Source organism: Acanthopagrus latus, chromosome 21 (assembly GCF_904848185.1).
Source record: "Acanthopagrus latus isolate v.2019 chromosome 21, fAcaLat1.1, whole genome shotgun sequence".
Lineage (NCBI taxonomy): Eukaryota > Metazoa > Chordata > Actinopteri > Spariformes > Sparidae > Acanthopagrus > Acanthopagrus latus.
The window spans coordinates 3,082,907-3,097,041 of NC_051059.1; the positions used below are offsets into that span (position 1 = coordinate 3,082,907).

At 39.2% G+C, this 14,135-nt stretch overlaps 1 protein-coding gene across 4 annotated transcripts; it reads left to right on the top strand.

Annotated features, from left to right (window-relative positions):
- The first annotated feature begins 1,081 nt into the window (after positions 1-1,081).
- On the top strand, positions 1,082-13,021 carry c21h5orf22 (chromosome 21 C5orf22 homolog). Of its 4 annotated transcripts, none has more exons than XM_037084791.1 (10): positions 1,082-1,310; positions 2,328-2,473; positions 5,244-5,393; positions 6,532-6,665; positions 9,112-9,422; positions 10,609-10,671; positions 10,826-10,947; positions 11,451-11,517; positions 12,559-12,698; positions 12,800-13,021. In XM_037084791.1, the coding sequence occupies exons 1-10, from the start codon at positions 1,242-1,244 to the stop codon at positions 12,939-12,941; spliced, it is 1,344 nt and encodes a 447-aa protein (XP_036940686.1). In that variant the 5' UTR covers positions 1,082-1,241; the 3' UTR covers positions 12,942-13,021. The 4 variants fall into 4 exon arrangements, with proteins under 4 accessions (XP_036940686.1, XP_036940687.1, XP_036940688.1 ...); XM_037084792.1 differs by having other exon boundaries at positions 1,275-1,386; XM_037084793.1 differs by lacking the exon at positions 1,082-1,310 and adding an exon at positions 3,358-3,516 and having other exon boundaries at positions 2,335-2,473.
- Positions 13,022-14,135: the final 1,114 nt, after the last annotated feature.

Consider the following 14,135-nt stretch of genomic DNA (forward strand, 5'->3'; position numbering starts at 1 on the left):
TGATGCTTCGTGGACTTGAACTAACAGATAGAAGGTGTAATAATAAACATATTTGACAGTGTTTTCAAAGAATGAATAGAGTTGTGCCTAGAGGCAAGTTTTACTGAGGGTCCCAAATAGAGGACATAAACTGGAGAAGAGTTTGGCTTCTACCCCACAAATATTGCATGTCTAACAAGGCTAAAAAAGTACATTTTAAAATACTGCATAATATATACCCAGTTAGTAGTGTTGTTGCTAAGTTTATAGATTCCTGTACAATTTCACATCTGTTTTTTCATTGTGATATATCTAAAACGTTTTGGAGTGATGTTGAATCTCATTTTTTTGATGCTGCTAACTCTCTATACTCTCTTACCCTTAAACATGTTATTTGCTTCTATGTTAACCCAGAATATAATGCTCTTGAACACATGATGAACTTTGCTATCCTAAATGCAAAATGTTATATTCGCAAACAAAAATTTGCAAAATCACCACCTAAATTTGCTCCTTGTCTCCTGGAACTGAGCTCTTTGCTTAAATCTCTGTTTTTGTTAAATAACAAAAAAAAAAAGCAATACATTACTGAGTCATCATGAAAAGTTTTTCCCTGAAGCCCCAGTTTTATCTATTTATTATTTATTTTATTTTTCCTTCTCTTTTTTTCTTTTTTTCATTATTATCAATAAAGTCCTGGCAACCCACATGAGAGAGAGAGTTTAAAAGCTAACAACTCCCCTCCAGGTAGTTAGACCTGAAGAGGCCTATTGGATGATACAAGAAAGTCCAGTCGCCTACAATATGCCATTTAAAATTACCATGACCTGGATTACTGAGGCCTCCATCAACAAAATGAGGGAATCTTACAAGGCTCTCTTCAGTTTTCTGAAAGATACAAGTTTAGATTCTAAGATAAAATAAAAAAAATAAAAAAAATCATTGATGTATGTATTTATTTTATGTATTTATTTTTTGCCCTGGTGCTTATCATGAACTTTTATAATGTAATGTGATATACTTGAAACGCTCCGGTACAGTAGGTGGCAACATGCAGTCGTATACGTTGGTTTGAGCCATCATTAAAGTACAGAAGAAGAAGAAGAAGAAGAAGAAGAAGAAGAAGAGCGTTCTGACCAACGTGATCGTTTATGTGCAGGAGAGCGTGCACGAGACCGTGACATTGATAAGATAAGTTGAGAATTACGTCAACGTTTCCTTCACACAGGGAGTCAGGAAGTTCTACGCAGGTCTCTGTTTAAATGACTTCTGTTCCGCCGAAGAGGTTGTACAAGGAGCTGCCGGTGTGGATAGTAGAGGACCACCATGATGTAAGCCTTTCCTCGGTGTGCTGTGTTATAGCTGTGATGTACAACCCAATATTGCGTGTGGAGGCTTCCACTTACTGTACGTGTAAACAATGAGTATGCGCCGCTAGCCTTCGCTAGCCTAGCTATGAATGGTTTTAATTATTTTTGTTTTGTCTGTACAATCGTCAGAGTGGCATTATTTTTTTCACAGAGATACATTTAATGTTCATGTCAGCCTGTCAGTCGCCTTTCAGCCAATCACCAGCCTCTTCTCTCATTTAATATAAGTGGTGTCTGGCCCCTTCAGTCTATTCTCACTTTTACCATGTGTGCTACAGTACTCATACAAACAAGCACTGTTTTCTTTCTGATCTGTCCAGTAGACCTGAACGCTACAAGTACATTGTCTTGTTTTGTTTGCAGTTTTGTCATTTCATGCGCCATTTTTGAGTCACTAACTCAGAAACAGAGATGGTATCATCCAGATCACTACAACTACCTGGAATTATCGAAAGTGCATCTTTTGGTTATTGGTTAGATGAAAGTGGCCACAGATTTAAGTGGGGTTCAGATTGTACCTGCAATTCCTGATTTGTCTTGCATCTGATGGGATTGTTAAACTGATAAAGACTGAACCTCCAGTCATCTGCGCCCACGTTTATCACCTGCTACCAAACTGTCAACTTCTGCTTTAGTGAATTTCACTATCTCGGATTGTTAAACGTGTTACATTCTGTATCAGCTTTGCTAACAGTGTAGCAATTACTGCTGCCCAAAGACTTACCCAGACATCTTAATTGTGGATGTTGTGTGTGTGTGTGTGTATAACATTACTATTTATTATGTACAAACGTATTTTATGTCTGTCTGATGTGTTAGATAACTGCAAAATGTAATTTGCGCTCTTTCTGATGAAAGTGTTGGTAATTGTTTTGTGAAGTGTCTTATAATTGTGTATAATCAGTAATTTCTAATGTTCGTCTTCTATTTCATGAGTAAAAGGGCTTCATATTGCTGGTTTGATTGTGTCTTTCCCAGGTGGTGTGTCATATCTATCGTGCCATTGCATCAAAACACCTCCCGCTGGAGAACATAAAAATGGTGCATTTAGACTCCCATCCCGATCTGCTGATCCCCGTCAACATGTCTGCCGACACCGTCTTTGACAAGGAGAAACTCTTCAGGTACGTTTGGCTTAGTAACAGAACAGTGTGTTGCCACCCGGACCAACTCATTCTGAGCTTTCCCTTTAGTCTCGGGACAGCCATATCATGAAGCTGTGGCTTTTATTAGTTCAGGCAGAGCTTGTCACTGCGATGTCAATTATCTGTTGGAGTAACTGCTGCAGCATGGCTATCAGTAGGGTTGGTTCACCCAAATGAAAAGTGCTTGGTAGAAAAAATGACTTTTCCCTTACAAACTGCTGACAGTGTGCTCTGTGAACTTTTTAATGACCTCTACAAAAATATTAACTCAGGGTGGTAATTACAGGTTACCTCATGATACGATATGCTACATGGCCCCTGTACTAACTATATCATGATACAGCGATTCTGCCATAATCGATATATTGCAAGATGAATCACTGTATAAGTGACAAAACAAAATGCCTGTAAAAGGGTTAGGCACAGGATTTCTCTTTGGTGTCAGTATGACAGAATCTGACAAAAAACTGAGATGAAACCCTTAAGAAGTGCATGAAGTCTTCGTTTAGTGCCTCTTTTACAAACACACTGACTTTAACTTGTCATTGTCCACATGTGTCATCACATAAAAGTCCAAACTGTGAGAGAACAAAACAGTTTTAACCAGTTTTTCATAGAACAACTATGAAAACAAATCAGTGTTAAAAAACAATACACCTACCTTTATAAGGATATATATCTATGTATATCTGGACACATTTCACTGCTTATCAACTTGTGTTATATAAACCTGGAACATCTAAGAATTTACCAGCTTGCTTAACATAAATCTAAGATCATTTCAGTTTTTTTTTTTAATAACTTGTATTATGTAAACCTGAGCATATTTCAATTCAACCACAAATATGCATGTTCTTCTTCAGGAACAACAACTGATGAGCATGCTCAGAGGTGACAAACTTCTTTGAGCGGTAATTAGCACCAGTTTGAGTCTCCTGCATCCCCTGTGTTCGTAGCCCCTAGAGGGGCATTTCACACTTGGTATCAATAAAATGGGAGGAAGTGAAATCCATCCATCATGGGTGAGTGCAATTCTCTCTGCAGACTGGAGTGCATCGGCCATCTTTCCTTTCACCATGAAGAGCTAGAACAGCTTTTTCATTGGCGGAACTTGGAAGTGCAGAAGTGCAGCACCCGTACAGTTGATGGCGTGTACAAGACACAAGATGGCTGAGAGTGAAATCACTGCCAGGCACTGGAGAAGTAGGTTTGCTGTACTGCCCTCCTCAGAGTGTATCAGTGCCACCATTTAGAAGAAGTGACACAACATATTGACTTTCCTTTTTGCAGATGTTTAACTGCTTAAAGTCTATTTGTGTGAAAGCTGTTCTTGATTGTATTATACAGTGAACTGTTGTGTTTGTTCTTTGGTCTGGGGGATTATATGCTCAGGATTGTGTTTATAGTGAGAAGTCTTGGACTCTATAATTTAATAAGGGTAGCTTTTTATGTTGTTAATTATTCAGAATATGCAACATTATTTTTGTATGAAAGCTGCTGGTATATAATTCTACATTTTTAAATGAAAGCTGTTTGTGATTTTGGTACAGCAAAATGTTTGTTTTTTTGTTTGTTTTTGTCTGAAGAATTATATTGCTCATCGCATGTAACAGGTGACTACATGTGTGTAGCTACAGGCACACCTTTCTTTTCCTGTTGGTTCTTTGCAAAGCTGGGATGTTTGCTGACAAGTGTAACCTTCCAATTGACTTCCATATCTCTTCCATTTGTTTTATTATTAATAGATATTGGAAATAAATTCAGAATTGATCATTGCTACTAATACTTTGCTTTAGAAGTCACACAGTGAGGAAATAAAGAAATCCAGTATATATAAAAAAGAAAATGCATCAAGATGTAGAGATTCAAACCTCTAATGGTTAGGATTGATTAATGATAAAACTGATTGCAGGTCATGTCGCCCAGTTCTGATAACAGATAAAGACATCTGAAACCTGTACAAATCACAACCATCTGCATGGATAACATTACTAGATGTAAGGAAGCTGCCATTGATTGGGCACCGATGTTGTTATTGGCTGATATGTGTTGTAAAAAGTTTGATCGGTGGGCCCTATCAGAAGATCTGATCAGATTAACGAGACAGTTTGTCCGTTTGCCACTTAAATACCACACATAACACGGAACACTGCTGCACGCCTGCTGCCTGCTCCTCCTGGTGTAAACAGCGTGATGTATTTCTCTTGCTCCTGCCAGCTAGCCGTTTGTGAGTGACTGGATAGAAGGACCGGTCCCACAGACCGGATCTCATAATGTTTGGTCACGTGCTGACAGGCCAGACAGTGATTATAACTACCTCTGACACAGTACTGAGGAAAGACATCAGTTTATCATTTGGCATTGTCTGTTCACATTTTCTGTCGCCATTGTTGGTTCAGGCCTTGTACCACGAGAGCAGACAGCTAATGGAGCTAACAGCTGACTGAGCTAACAGCTTACAGCTGAACTAAACACAGCAGAGCTGTCCAGAGGAACAAGAAGTGTTAAACAGTGAACTGAGGTAAAGAGTTCACACCAAACAAATGTGCTGAAGTACTTTAACTAAGTACTGTGTTGTCAGTGTGAAAGTACGAGGTACAAGCAGTGACCAGGTAGTGGAATTGTGGCTTAAACACTGAGACACAGAATCTTTCCCAAATTCTGCAATTTATTTACTTTTCCTGAATTCTGTATTTTACAGTTTACAGTTTTTTTGTTTTTTTTTGTTTGTGTTTTTTTTTTGTTTCAGTGAGTTGAGTATAGAAAACTGGATCATCCCCATGGTGTATGCTGGCCATGTGTCCTGTGTGGCATGGCTGCATCCATACTGGGCCCAGCAGATCAGAGAGGGAGAGCACAGGATGGCTGTAGGAAGAGACTTGTCCACCACCACCATCAGGTAGCATATATGCACTAAAACTTTATTTCATATTATTAAGTCCTCATTTGTTTTACAAAATGTTTGTTTTACTGTTAGGTCCCTCCTGGCTGCCCGATGCTTTCTACACGTACACAAAAAAATGTTCTAACTGTCAAAGGTTACTGCAAATGTGCCCATTCATAATTATTCTAGAATTATAAGAAAGGGAGATTTAATGTAAAAAAAGCTTTAAAAAATATAATAATAGATAGTAGTGAAACATATAAAGTTGGATTCTGTGTTCTTTCAAAAAAAAAATAAAAATCAATATGCAAAAATACATGACAGTTTTATGAAAGCGGCTGTAAATATACATCATCATCATCACCACAGTGTCACCCTCTGTTGGAGAGGTCTCTGTTTTTAAGTTAAATTTTGAAAACATCTAAAAACAAAACTTTGTTTTTCTCTCATTTGGCTCTTCTCTATAAAATGTGTCCATTTCCGTTTGAAACGTGTGTAACTGTGGGGTTAGATCATCATCTCCTAACATCTCAATTTAATTGTAAATGCCATAATTTATTTTTTAAACTATTCCCAATACCTTCCAAATGTATTGTAAGACATGGAACATTTCTAGTTCTTATACTGAATGATTACTGACTAATAATGTTTATTTGGAACTTTGTTAAATTCCTTATTACATAATAAAAACTGTTAAATGATCTTGATTTGAAAGATTTATTTTGAGTAGGATTGTTTTATCATCAGTTATTTATGTCAAAATAACTTTGAACAGACACATAATAACCTTCTTTGTCTAATAAGACAATTTTCTCAGCGATGTGTAGAACCAATATGGCAGCCAGTGCTTCCAAACGGGTATTTTTTAACTTTTATTAGACTTCTTCTCTCTTCTTGGGCCCGTCCACATTGGGCTTGGTTGACATTTCCCTCATTCTGCTGGTAGTTGCAAGGTTGTCTTATTATCATTCTTGTAGGTACATACAGTAGTTTCTGAGTTTTCAGCATGTACCTCCGGCACAACAAGCCAGAGGAATGGAAAACACCTGAGATGAAGTGCAGCCTTTAAGTATGCAACAGATTTTTTCCCTGTTTTTCCTCATTGGTTCATCATGAACTCCATTTCTTTTTATCTCTATCTGGTTCTCTGCAGGCTGACCAGTACAGACAACTACTTTCTCAGTGATGGTCTGTACGTTTCTGAGGATCAGCTTGAGAACAGTAAACTTCTCAGACTGGATGTGGTCAAGGTCAATCCTGTCAAAGCAAGTCACGGGTCAGCTTCAGGTGTGTACTTTAGCTACTGAGGGCGGGTAGACAGTAGCCATGGAGATGTCTATCGACTACCCCCCAGAAGAATCGCCACCTTAATGTGGTGGAAGGGTTTTTGTGCAGGGGGAGAGAAATGTGGTCGGATGCCAGCCTGTGCTAAATGGGATGGGCTGTCTTGGTTGACACAATTCTTTTGTGGAATTTGGTGATAGTACCTTTGGAGTGGCGTAGTGGGATGGTGGTTACCATCTTTGCGAAGGAGAGTTTAGGGGGGGAACAATTTGTGATGACTCCGCCAGTGTTGTCCTCCATGCCTGGTCCCATGATATTCTTGGCCAGGATCTTAAGGTGCAGTCATTGTGAGGAGACTGTCCAGTTTGGGAACCTCTGAATTTCATCTCTGCTCTTTGCAGATATAGTGGTTCTGCTGGCTTCCTCCGCCCGTGAACTCCAGCAGGCACTGGGGCGAGTGTAAGCTCATGCCCCGAGCAAAGGCATTAACATATCTTGGGTTGTTGTTCACGATTGATGGCAAAATATCTTGTGAGATGGACAGGTGGTTTGGCGCAGCGACAGCAGATGCCTACATGCCTCCCTTTGGAGGTTTTCTTGGCACAACCAACTGAGTGAAGACCCTGTGGCAGACGCAGAGACCACTGGAGAGATTATATAGTACATCTCATCTAACCTGGGTTTGCCTCAGAATCTCCCAGGAGTAGTGAGAAAACCTTGCTTGGGAGAAGGAAGTCTGGAATGTCTGGCAGCAGCTTTTTAAAAAAAGTGTTTCTAGGTTTAAAGCATTTTCGTTGTTTTGCTGTCAGGCTTCCATCAGTTGTATCTTGTTTTAATAACAGCACAGCCTGCTGCTGACTGTTCACTCATGCCAGCACTCAAGTGATTGATCCCTCAGTGCCAGATCAACATGACAGAGTCATTTGGACCAGAGCTGTAAAATTTGAAAGTGCCTTGCTTTTAAGACACTGAGTATACAAAATAATCACATCTCCATTTAGCAGGAGCGAGGCTGCTCTCACTGTTGGACTTAAATGTTGATAAGACAGCAGAGCACGCCCCCTTATTGTTATCCACATACACACATGCTTGCTTTCAAATGAATTAGTGCTGTCAACTTTTGGAAACAGGTAAAACCAATCATGAATCATAGGATGGTATCTGTTAAAAAGAACTGTAGGAGTGTCTTTACTTTTATAGAAAAATATCTGGGGATATTATTTTCAAAACTTGTGAGCTGTTGACTGTTGCTTATTTAGTTATTGATATTTGATCTTATCAAGAGAAACTTTGAAAAACAAAGTTTTCCGAGGCTTAAAGGGTTTTCTACTTAAAATATACTCTATTATACAATGTGACCAGTCACTGATTGTCCCATTGGGTTAGGTTTAAGGATTAGTAGTTAGTAGACATGATGTTATAATTGCAATTGTAATTTAGATAAATAATAAAACTGCTATTGAGCTAAATGTTTTGTGTTGACCTATTCTTTTACTGTATGTCATCATAAAGCATTTTGCTTATGCTTTTTTTTTTTTTTTTTCAAACACCAAAGTTTTGATGGATAAGTTTTACCTTGAATTGTTTAATTGTAGCAGCAGTACAGTCAGTGCAGGTTAGTTTCTTTAGTCACATTACCTGCTGCTCTCCCAGGTTGAACCAAACATCTACAGCAAAAACTACATCTTTTATCATGTCTCCCCTAAAATATGTTGTTACAGAGGTGGTTTGGTCTGCGTTTTTATGTTCAGCAGTATAGAAAATTTAAATAACAGTGATCATAGAATTATTATAGGAGTTCTAAAGTGTGTCTCTGTGATCCTCTTCTACACATTGCTACTTGTCACTCTAAATTTGAAGCGACACCATAACATAGAATTGAGAATTTATAGCATGTAGTTGAGAGAATATTTAAGATCCAAGATGAAACTGACAGAAGGGCTGGACTAAGAAGAAGGCACAATTACAAATGTGGCTGCTACGTCAGCTCCATGGACAGCACCATGGATTTATTAATAAACAGTTACTGATTCTAACTGTCACACTATTTCTAGATGAGAATGTAGAAGGGGATGAAGATTAACATGGGTGATGCTCTTGGTTGATTTGGTCATCCTCTCTCATCCCTCCTCAAATCATCTACTGAATGTAATTCACTCAAAATGGCAGATTAATCTTTAAAAAAAGTATTTATATTGGACTGCATTATATTATTCAAGTAGTGGTGGTAGTTACCTGAATGTATAATTCCATAATTAACTCTCTTGGTTTATTATTTTCCATTTTTGTGTTTTATTTCTTTATCAGGTATTTAATAGGATGTATCACCATTGTTTCCTATTCCATGTTCTATCTTTGGTTATATTCTGTATATTCCTAAATTAGCAATTTAACTTAGTTCAGTAATGGAGCTGACCTCAATCTTACACTGTTCTGTGTGGCATTTCAGAAAAGAAAACAGAAGAGGACACAGAGAGATGGTTTGTCAAGAGAGCACGAACAGAGGAAGATAAAGGTGCACAAGCCAGCTGCTCTCAGTCCCTCTCAAGATGTACAGACACACTGCAGCCAGAAGAGAGCAGCAGTGGGACAAAGTTGGTGGATGATGATGATGATGATGATGATGGTGATGATGACGGATCCACGAGTTATGTTGTTAAGAGAATATCTGCATTTCTGAGTGAGACCGAGCCGTACATCTTGGACATTGATTTGGATTTCTTTACATGTAAGAATCCCTTCAAGGAGTTATATACACAGGTATGTCCCACTGATACACCTCCACCTCACTCTGTGTGTGTGTGTGTGTGTGTGTGTGTGTGTGTGTGTGTGTGTGTGTGTGTGTGTGTGTGTGTGTGTGTGTGTGTGTGTGTGTGTGTGTGTGTGTGTGTGTGTGTGTGTGTGTGTGTGTGTGCGCGTGTGTGTGCGCGTGTGTGAGTGTGATTATTGTAGAAAAAAAATACAATAATGATGTAAAAACTCATTAATCATGTAGTTAAATAGAGCCAACTGATTATTTTTTAACCTGTATTATTGATTAGATCACACTCATCAGTGGAAGATTTTAACTTAATAAAAGAAAACAGGATATCTCCATGAGTCAAGCGTTTGGAATGATCTCTGGTCTGACTCAAGAGGAAATACATCATATCCAGAAAGTAACGAGTCCATGGGGCTTCTAAAGGAAAATAACTGGATTGAAATAGGAACACAATAGTTGTTGTCACCAACATTAGAAAACAGACTAGAGACTGGAAGCTTATACAGTATAACCCTCAAAGACATGGACAGGTCGACAGGTTGATAATTCATGATTTCTGGTGCTGGACCTCCAGTGGTGGGGTAGGTCAGGCATTACTCGTGAAGATGCTAAAGTGAAGCCCGGAGTTCTGCGCTCTGGCGGATTAATGGAATCTAATCGTGGTATACACAGAAGTAAACTAGGCCTTTATTTTCAGTTATGAGTAGTTGAAACCATAAGCAGGTCATCACCTACATACCTGCCATTTATATCTTAAGGAAATTACTGCTTGGAGATTTAAAGATATAAAACATGAATAGTGTATAATAATAATAATAATGTTATGAATGGTGATGGTTTAGGCTTTAACCTTCAACTTCACATTGTTTTTGTGTGGAGAATACAATAATGTAATTTAAAATAAAAGTATATTATAAATATACATCTGTATCATCACAGTGATGAAATGGACTCCCTAAAAATGTAATATTTGGTGAGGGGATGGCACTGTAGGTCCTGCATCACAGTTTCTCTAACTTCAAACAGAACAACAACAACAATCATATCCTGAAGAAAGATGAATGCGCTACTTGCATTTAAAACTATGTGCCTCCACATTAAGATCCCTCTGTAGTTTAAATGCGACATACATGTAAAACATGTTTCCAAGATGTGACCTCAGCTCCATGTTGTCTTTGTGTCAAGGAAGAGTTCACCATCCTTCAGGAGCTCTACAACTTCCAAGGACCCGGCCCTGATGCAGATAAGGTAGTGATGCGTGTGTGGTCGAACACGTGCAAACGATGTATGTGTGAGAGCTTTATTTTACACACAGGGCTGCATAATGGAATGCTATTGTGTTCCTGTGTGTCTGGTCTGTGTGATTGATTGTGTGTGTGTGTGTGTGTGTGTGAGTGTCCAGGAGGAGCTTGATGCGTGTGTGGATCGTCGCATACATCAGCTAGAAGACTTGGAAGCAGCTTTTGCTGACCTGCTAGAGGATGATGGGGAAGAGACAGTTACACGCTGGGCGAGAAACCCTGGGTAACATTTCTTTGTAACAGTTCAGAGAGCTAAACAACACGCCCCCTTAACATTGAAGTCAGTGCAGCTATTAAAGGGCAATTTAAAGGATAACACTACTTTTCATTGGGTCTAGTACTCAACCTATGATGAGGTGTGTTGTTTTTTGAGTGACACATGTCAGCAGTTTCTATCAATACTGATTAATTTCCTTACACTTCAGCAAATGATGCAGGTCAAGGGATGATTAAGGAGTGAAATTGATGCTTAGTCTACTAACTCTATATTAAGCAGTAAACTAAGTTTTCTGAAACTTAATTGTGATCATTTAGCCTCATCACTGACAGATAAAGTCTAGCACTTTTAGAATGTAATTGTTCGTTCTATAAAGTGTACAGTCATGCATTGTGTCATTTGTAGTCCATGTCCATGCCATTGCTCTCTGTTCATGACTGTAAATTTGTAATTTTTTTAAGGAACAGTAAGAGCTCAGTTTCTTCTCTTTTTCCTTTATGTGTTTTCAGCATGGCTTCCTTAACCCAACTGGTTTCCAGTCTGAGGTCGAGAAACCTGTGCCCTGACTATGAAATGGTAAGGATGTTACTGAACCTGTGTACTGTGACTGTACCTACCACATCTGTACAGAAGGGGAATGGGGTGGCAGTTTCGTTCTGCTTCTGATCCACCAGTGGAAGTAGTAACAGAGCCTCAACTGAGGTGGACGATGTCTGTGTTGTACCGCACAGAGACATGCCCAGTGGAATCAATGGTTAAGGGTTAGCTGTCAGCATGTGTTCTGATGCTGGTCACAGTTAGACATCTTAACATAATATCCTTGAGTTATCAGTTAAAAGATAAATGTCCCACAGAGCAATGTTACAAGACCAAACAACAGTAATGTAGTAGCAGGTAGTGTCTTCAACAACTTCTATGAGAAAAAATATGTATAATCTATATATGAAAAAGTCACTGTTATTGTGTTTGTCCTACCAATTAGAAATGACACACTGGAATGGCTGTAACCACTGCTTGGTTCAGTGTGAACATAGAAAAGGCAACGCATAAGCCAGCCTCAGTTGTGGTGATGCAGTTTATGTAAGCTTAGTAACTGTAATATGATGATGCTAAAATAGACTTTTTTTTGTGTGTTGTACTACCAGACTATGACTGCTTCTTTCCTTGGGCTGAATCCCCTCAATATATCCTGGGCCTACCACTAAATAGGATCTTAATTTAATTTCCTATCCAAGGGCATATAGGGGCATCAATATTAAATGGAGACTTCTTCTTTCAAGTGAAAAGTTTCTTGTACTAGTAGAGTAATTATTGACATGGATGATTTTGGTAAGATGGACGTTTTTATTTCTGTCTGTTCGCTGTCCTTTTGTTCACGTGGATGTGTGCCTGACCGAGACTCAGGATGCAACTTAAAATGACTGTTGCATCTTCAACATCTTCAATAATATGAATGAAAGATTCAGAAATGATTCAATGATAATACAGTGCCTTTTCACTTAAAGGCTTAACCCATCTCAAACATCATTCCTTCATTCTGTCTCCATTCTTTTTCCTCCTTTTACCTTTGAGTTTTTCTGTTTCAACCCTTCTCCTCCCCCGTGTGCTCTCTGTCAGGTGCATCAGGCGGGGTTAACCTGTGACTCTGTTGAGCTGCCTCACCACATCAGCACTGATGAAGAGATCGACAGACTTGTCTCAGCTGTACAGCTGCTTCTGAAGGCTCTGCCCAAACCTACACTGGTGACTATGTCGAGGTAAACATACAAAACAGAGTTTAAAGTCTGTGGATGTCAACTTCTGAATATAAATGTTATTTCCAAAAAAGAGGTTAAATGTGTTTAACATGTGTTTTCAGGTCAAGTCTAGATGAGTACTGCCCAGTGGAGCAGGTGGATTCTGTCCAGACGAGAGTGCTGGCTGTACTGGAAAGCCTGTATGGACCACTGGATTTGCACAAAGACTTTGAAAACAACAGCACAGAAACTCTGGTCCCTTAAAGCAGAAGTTCTCCATGTTTTATGTGGATATATCCCAATCAGTGTTAATGGTAAATAAAGTAAATTTGGGTAATAAATTCCCCAGTGTGTGGTGTCTTGACAGGGAAAGTTTGTCTGTTTGCACAGCCTGCCTACATGTACCACGATGTACTGCACATAACCTCCTGACGCGCCTTACCCCGAATACCTCCAAACCTTCCATCTGGATTGTTTGGTCTTGTAATGTTGATTTGTGGGTTGAAGTGTTAGACATAAGTCTCTTTTATTTTCTGAGTGAATTATCTGTTTAGTTGTTCGATAACGGAGACGTGGATCCAGGGTGTCTATCCTACCAAGTCTTTGTGACATTTCTGCCCAAAAAACAGCACCTGCCCCTGACAAAAAACTGGACTGTGTCTCCTTCCACTACTGTGTTGTTGTAGTTGCTGTCTTGAAAAACATCAACGTAATGGTCAGCCCTGCCGACTGAGACTTTACCCTAGAAAACAGCATCCCTTCCCGCTACCGACAGAACAGACCGGGCTGCTCTTTACTTATGCCGGGCCGCTCTTTACTTATGGCGATTGTCATTATGTAACTTAGAGCAAAAACTTAACTTTGCATGATGCATGGTGGGTCGGGAGCTCAATCACAGCGCATTATAACTGCGTCCATATGATTTTAAACAGTCTGCCAATACACGTATAAATGAAAAGGTGGACACTGGGGGAAACATGTTGGAAAAACCACACAGATCTCAACATCATGATGTGTACTGTTACGCCTCTTTTGGATCTGCAACGTCAGACTGCTGTATGAACTAAAACACTGATGCAGATTTACTGGGGCTGCTTGGTTCATTGTGAACAAACAAAGGTGGAGAAATGGTGAGCCATCACTGTGGCGAGAATGTGGAGTCTCTGTCGAAAAAGGGCTATTGATAGGATGCTGCAGCTGATCAGACCAGTCTGATACATCATATCACTGACGTTTCCTTCAGAGTGAAAACGGGTAACAAATTAAACTCAAGTGTGTCAAGATCGATTTTTTTCAATTTTGTTTTTGTTGTGGTTCACCAGTGAGTTAAAATGTGTCAGCCTGAGACAAGGAGAACAAAAGCACCCCAGTCTTTATTTTCTACATTGTAGAGAAATACTGAAGACATGCAAACTATGAAGGAACATATTATGACAAACAAAAATGTGTTAAACAAAC

Coding starts and splice junctions, on each gene's coding strand:
- c21h5orf22 (XM_037084791.1), top strand. CDS start 1,242: ATGACTTCTGTTCCGCCGAAGAGGTTGTACAAGGAGCTGCCGGTGTGG. Junction 1,311..2,327: donor TAGTAGAGGACCACCATGAT/GTAAGCCTTTCC, acceptor TGTCTTTCCCAG/GTGGTGTGTCATATCTATCG. Junction 6,666..9,111: donor AAGTCACGGGTCAGCTTCAG/GTGTGTACTTTA, acceptor GTGGCATTTCAG/AAAAGAAAACAGAAGAGGAC.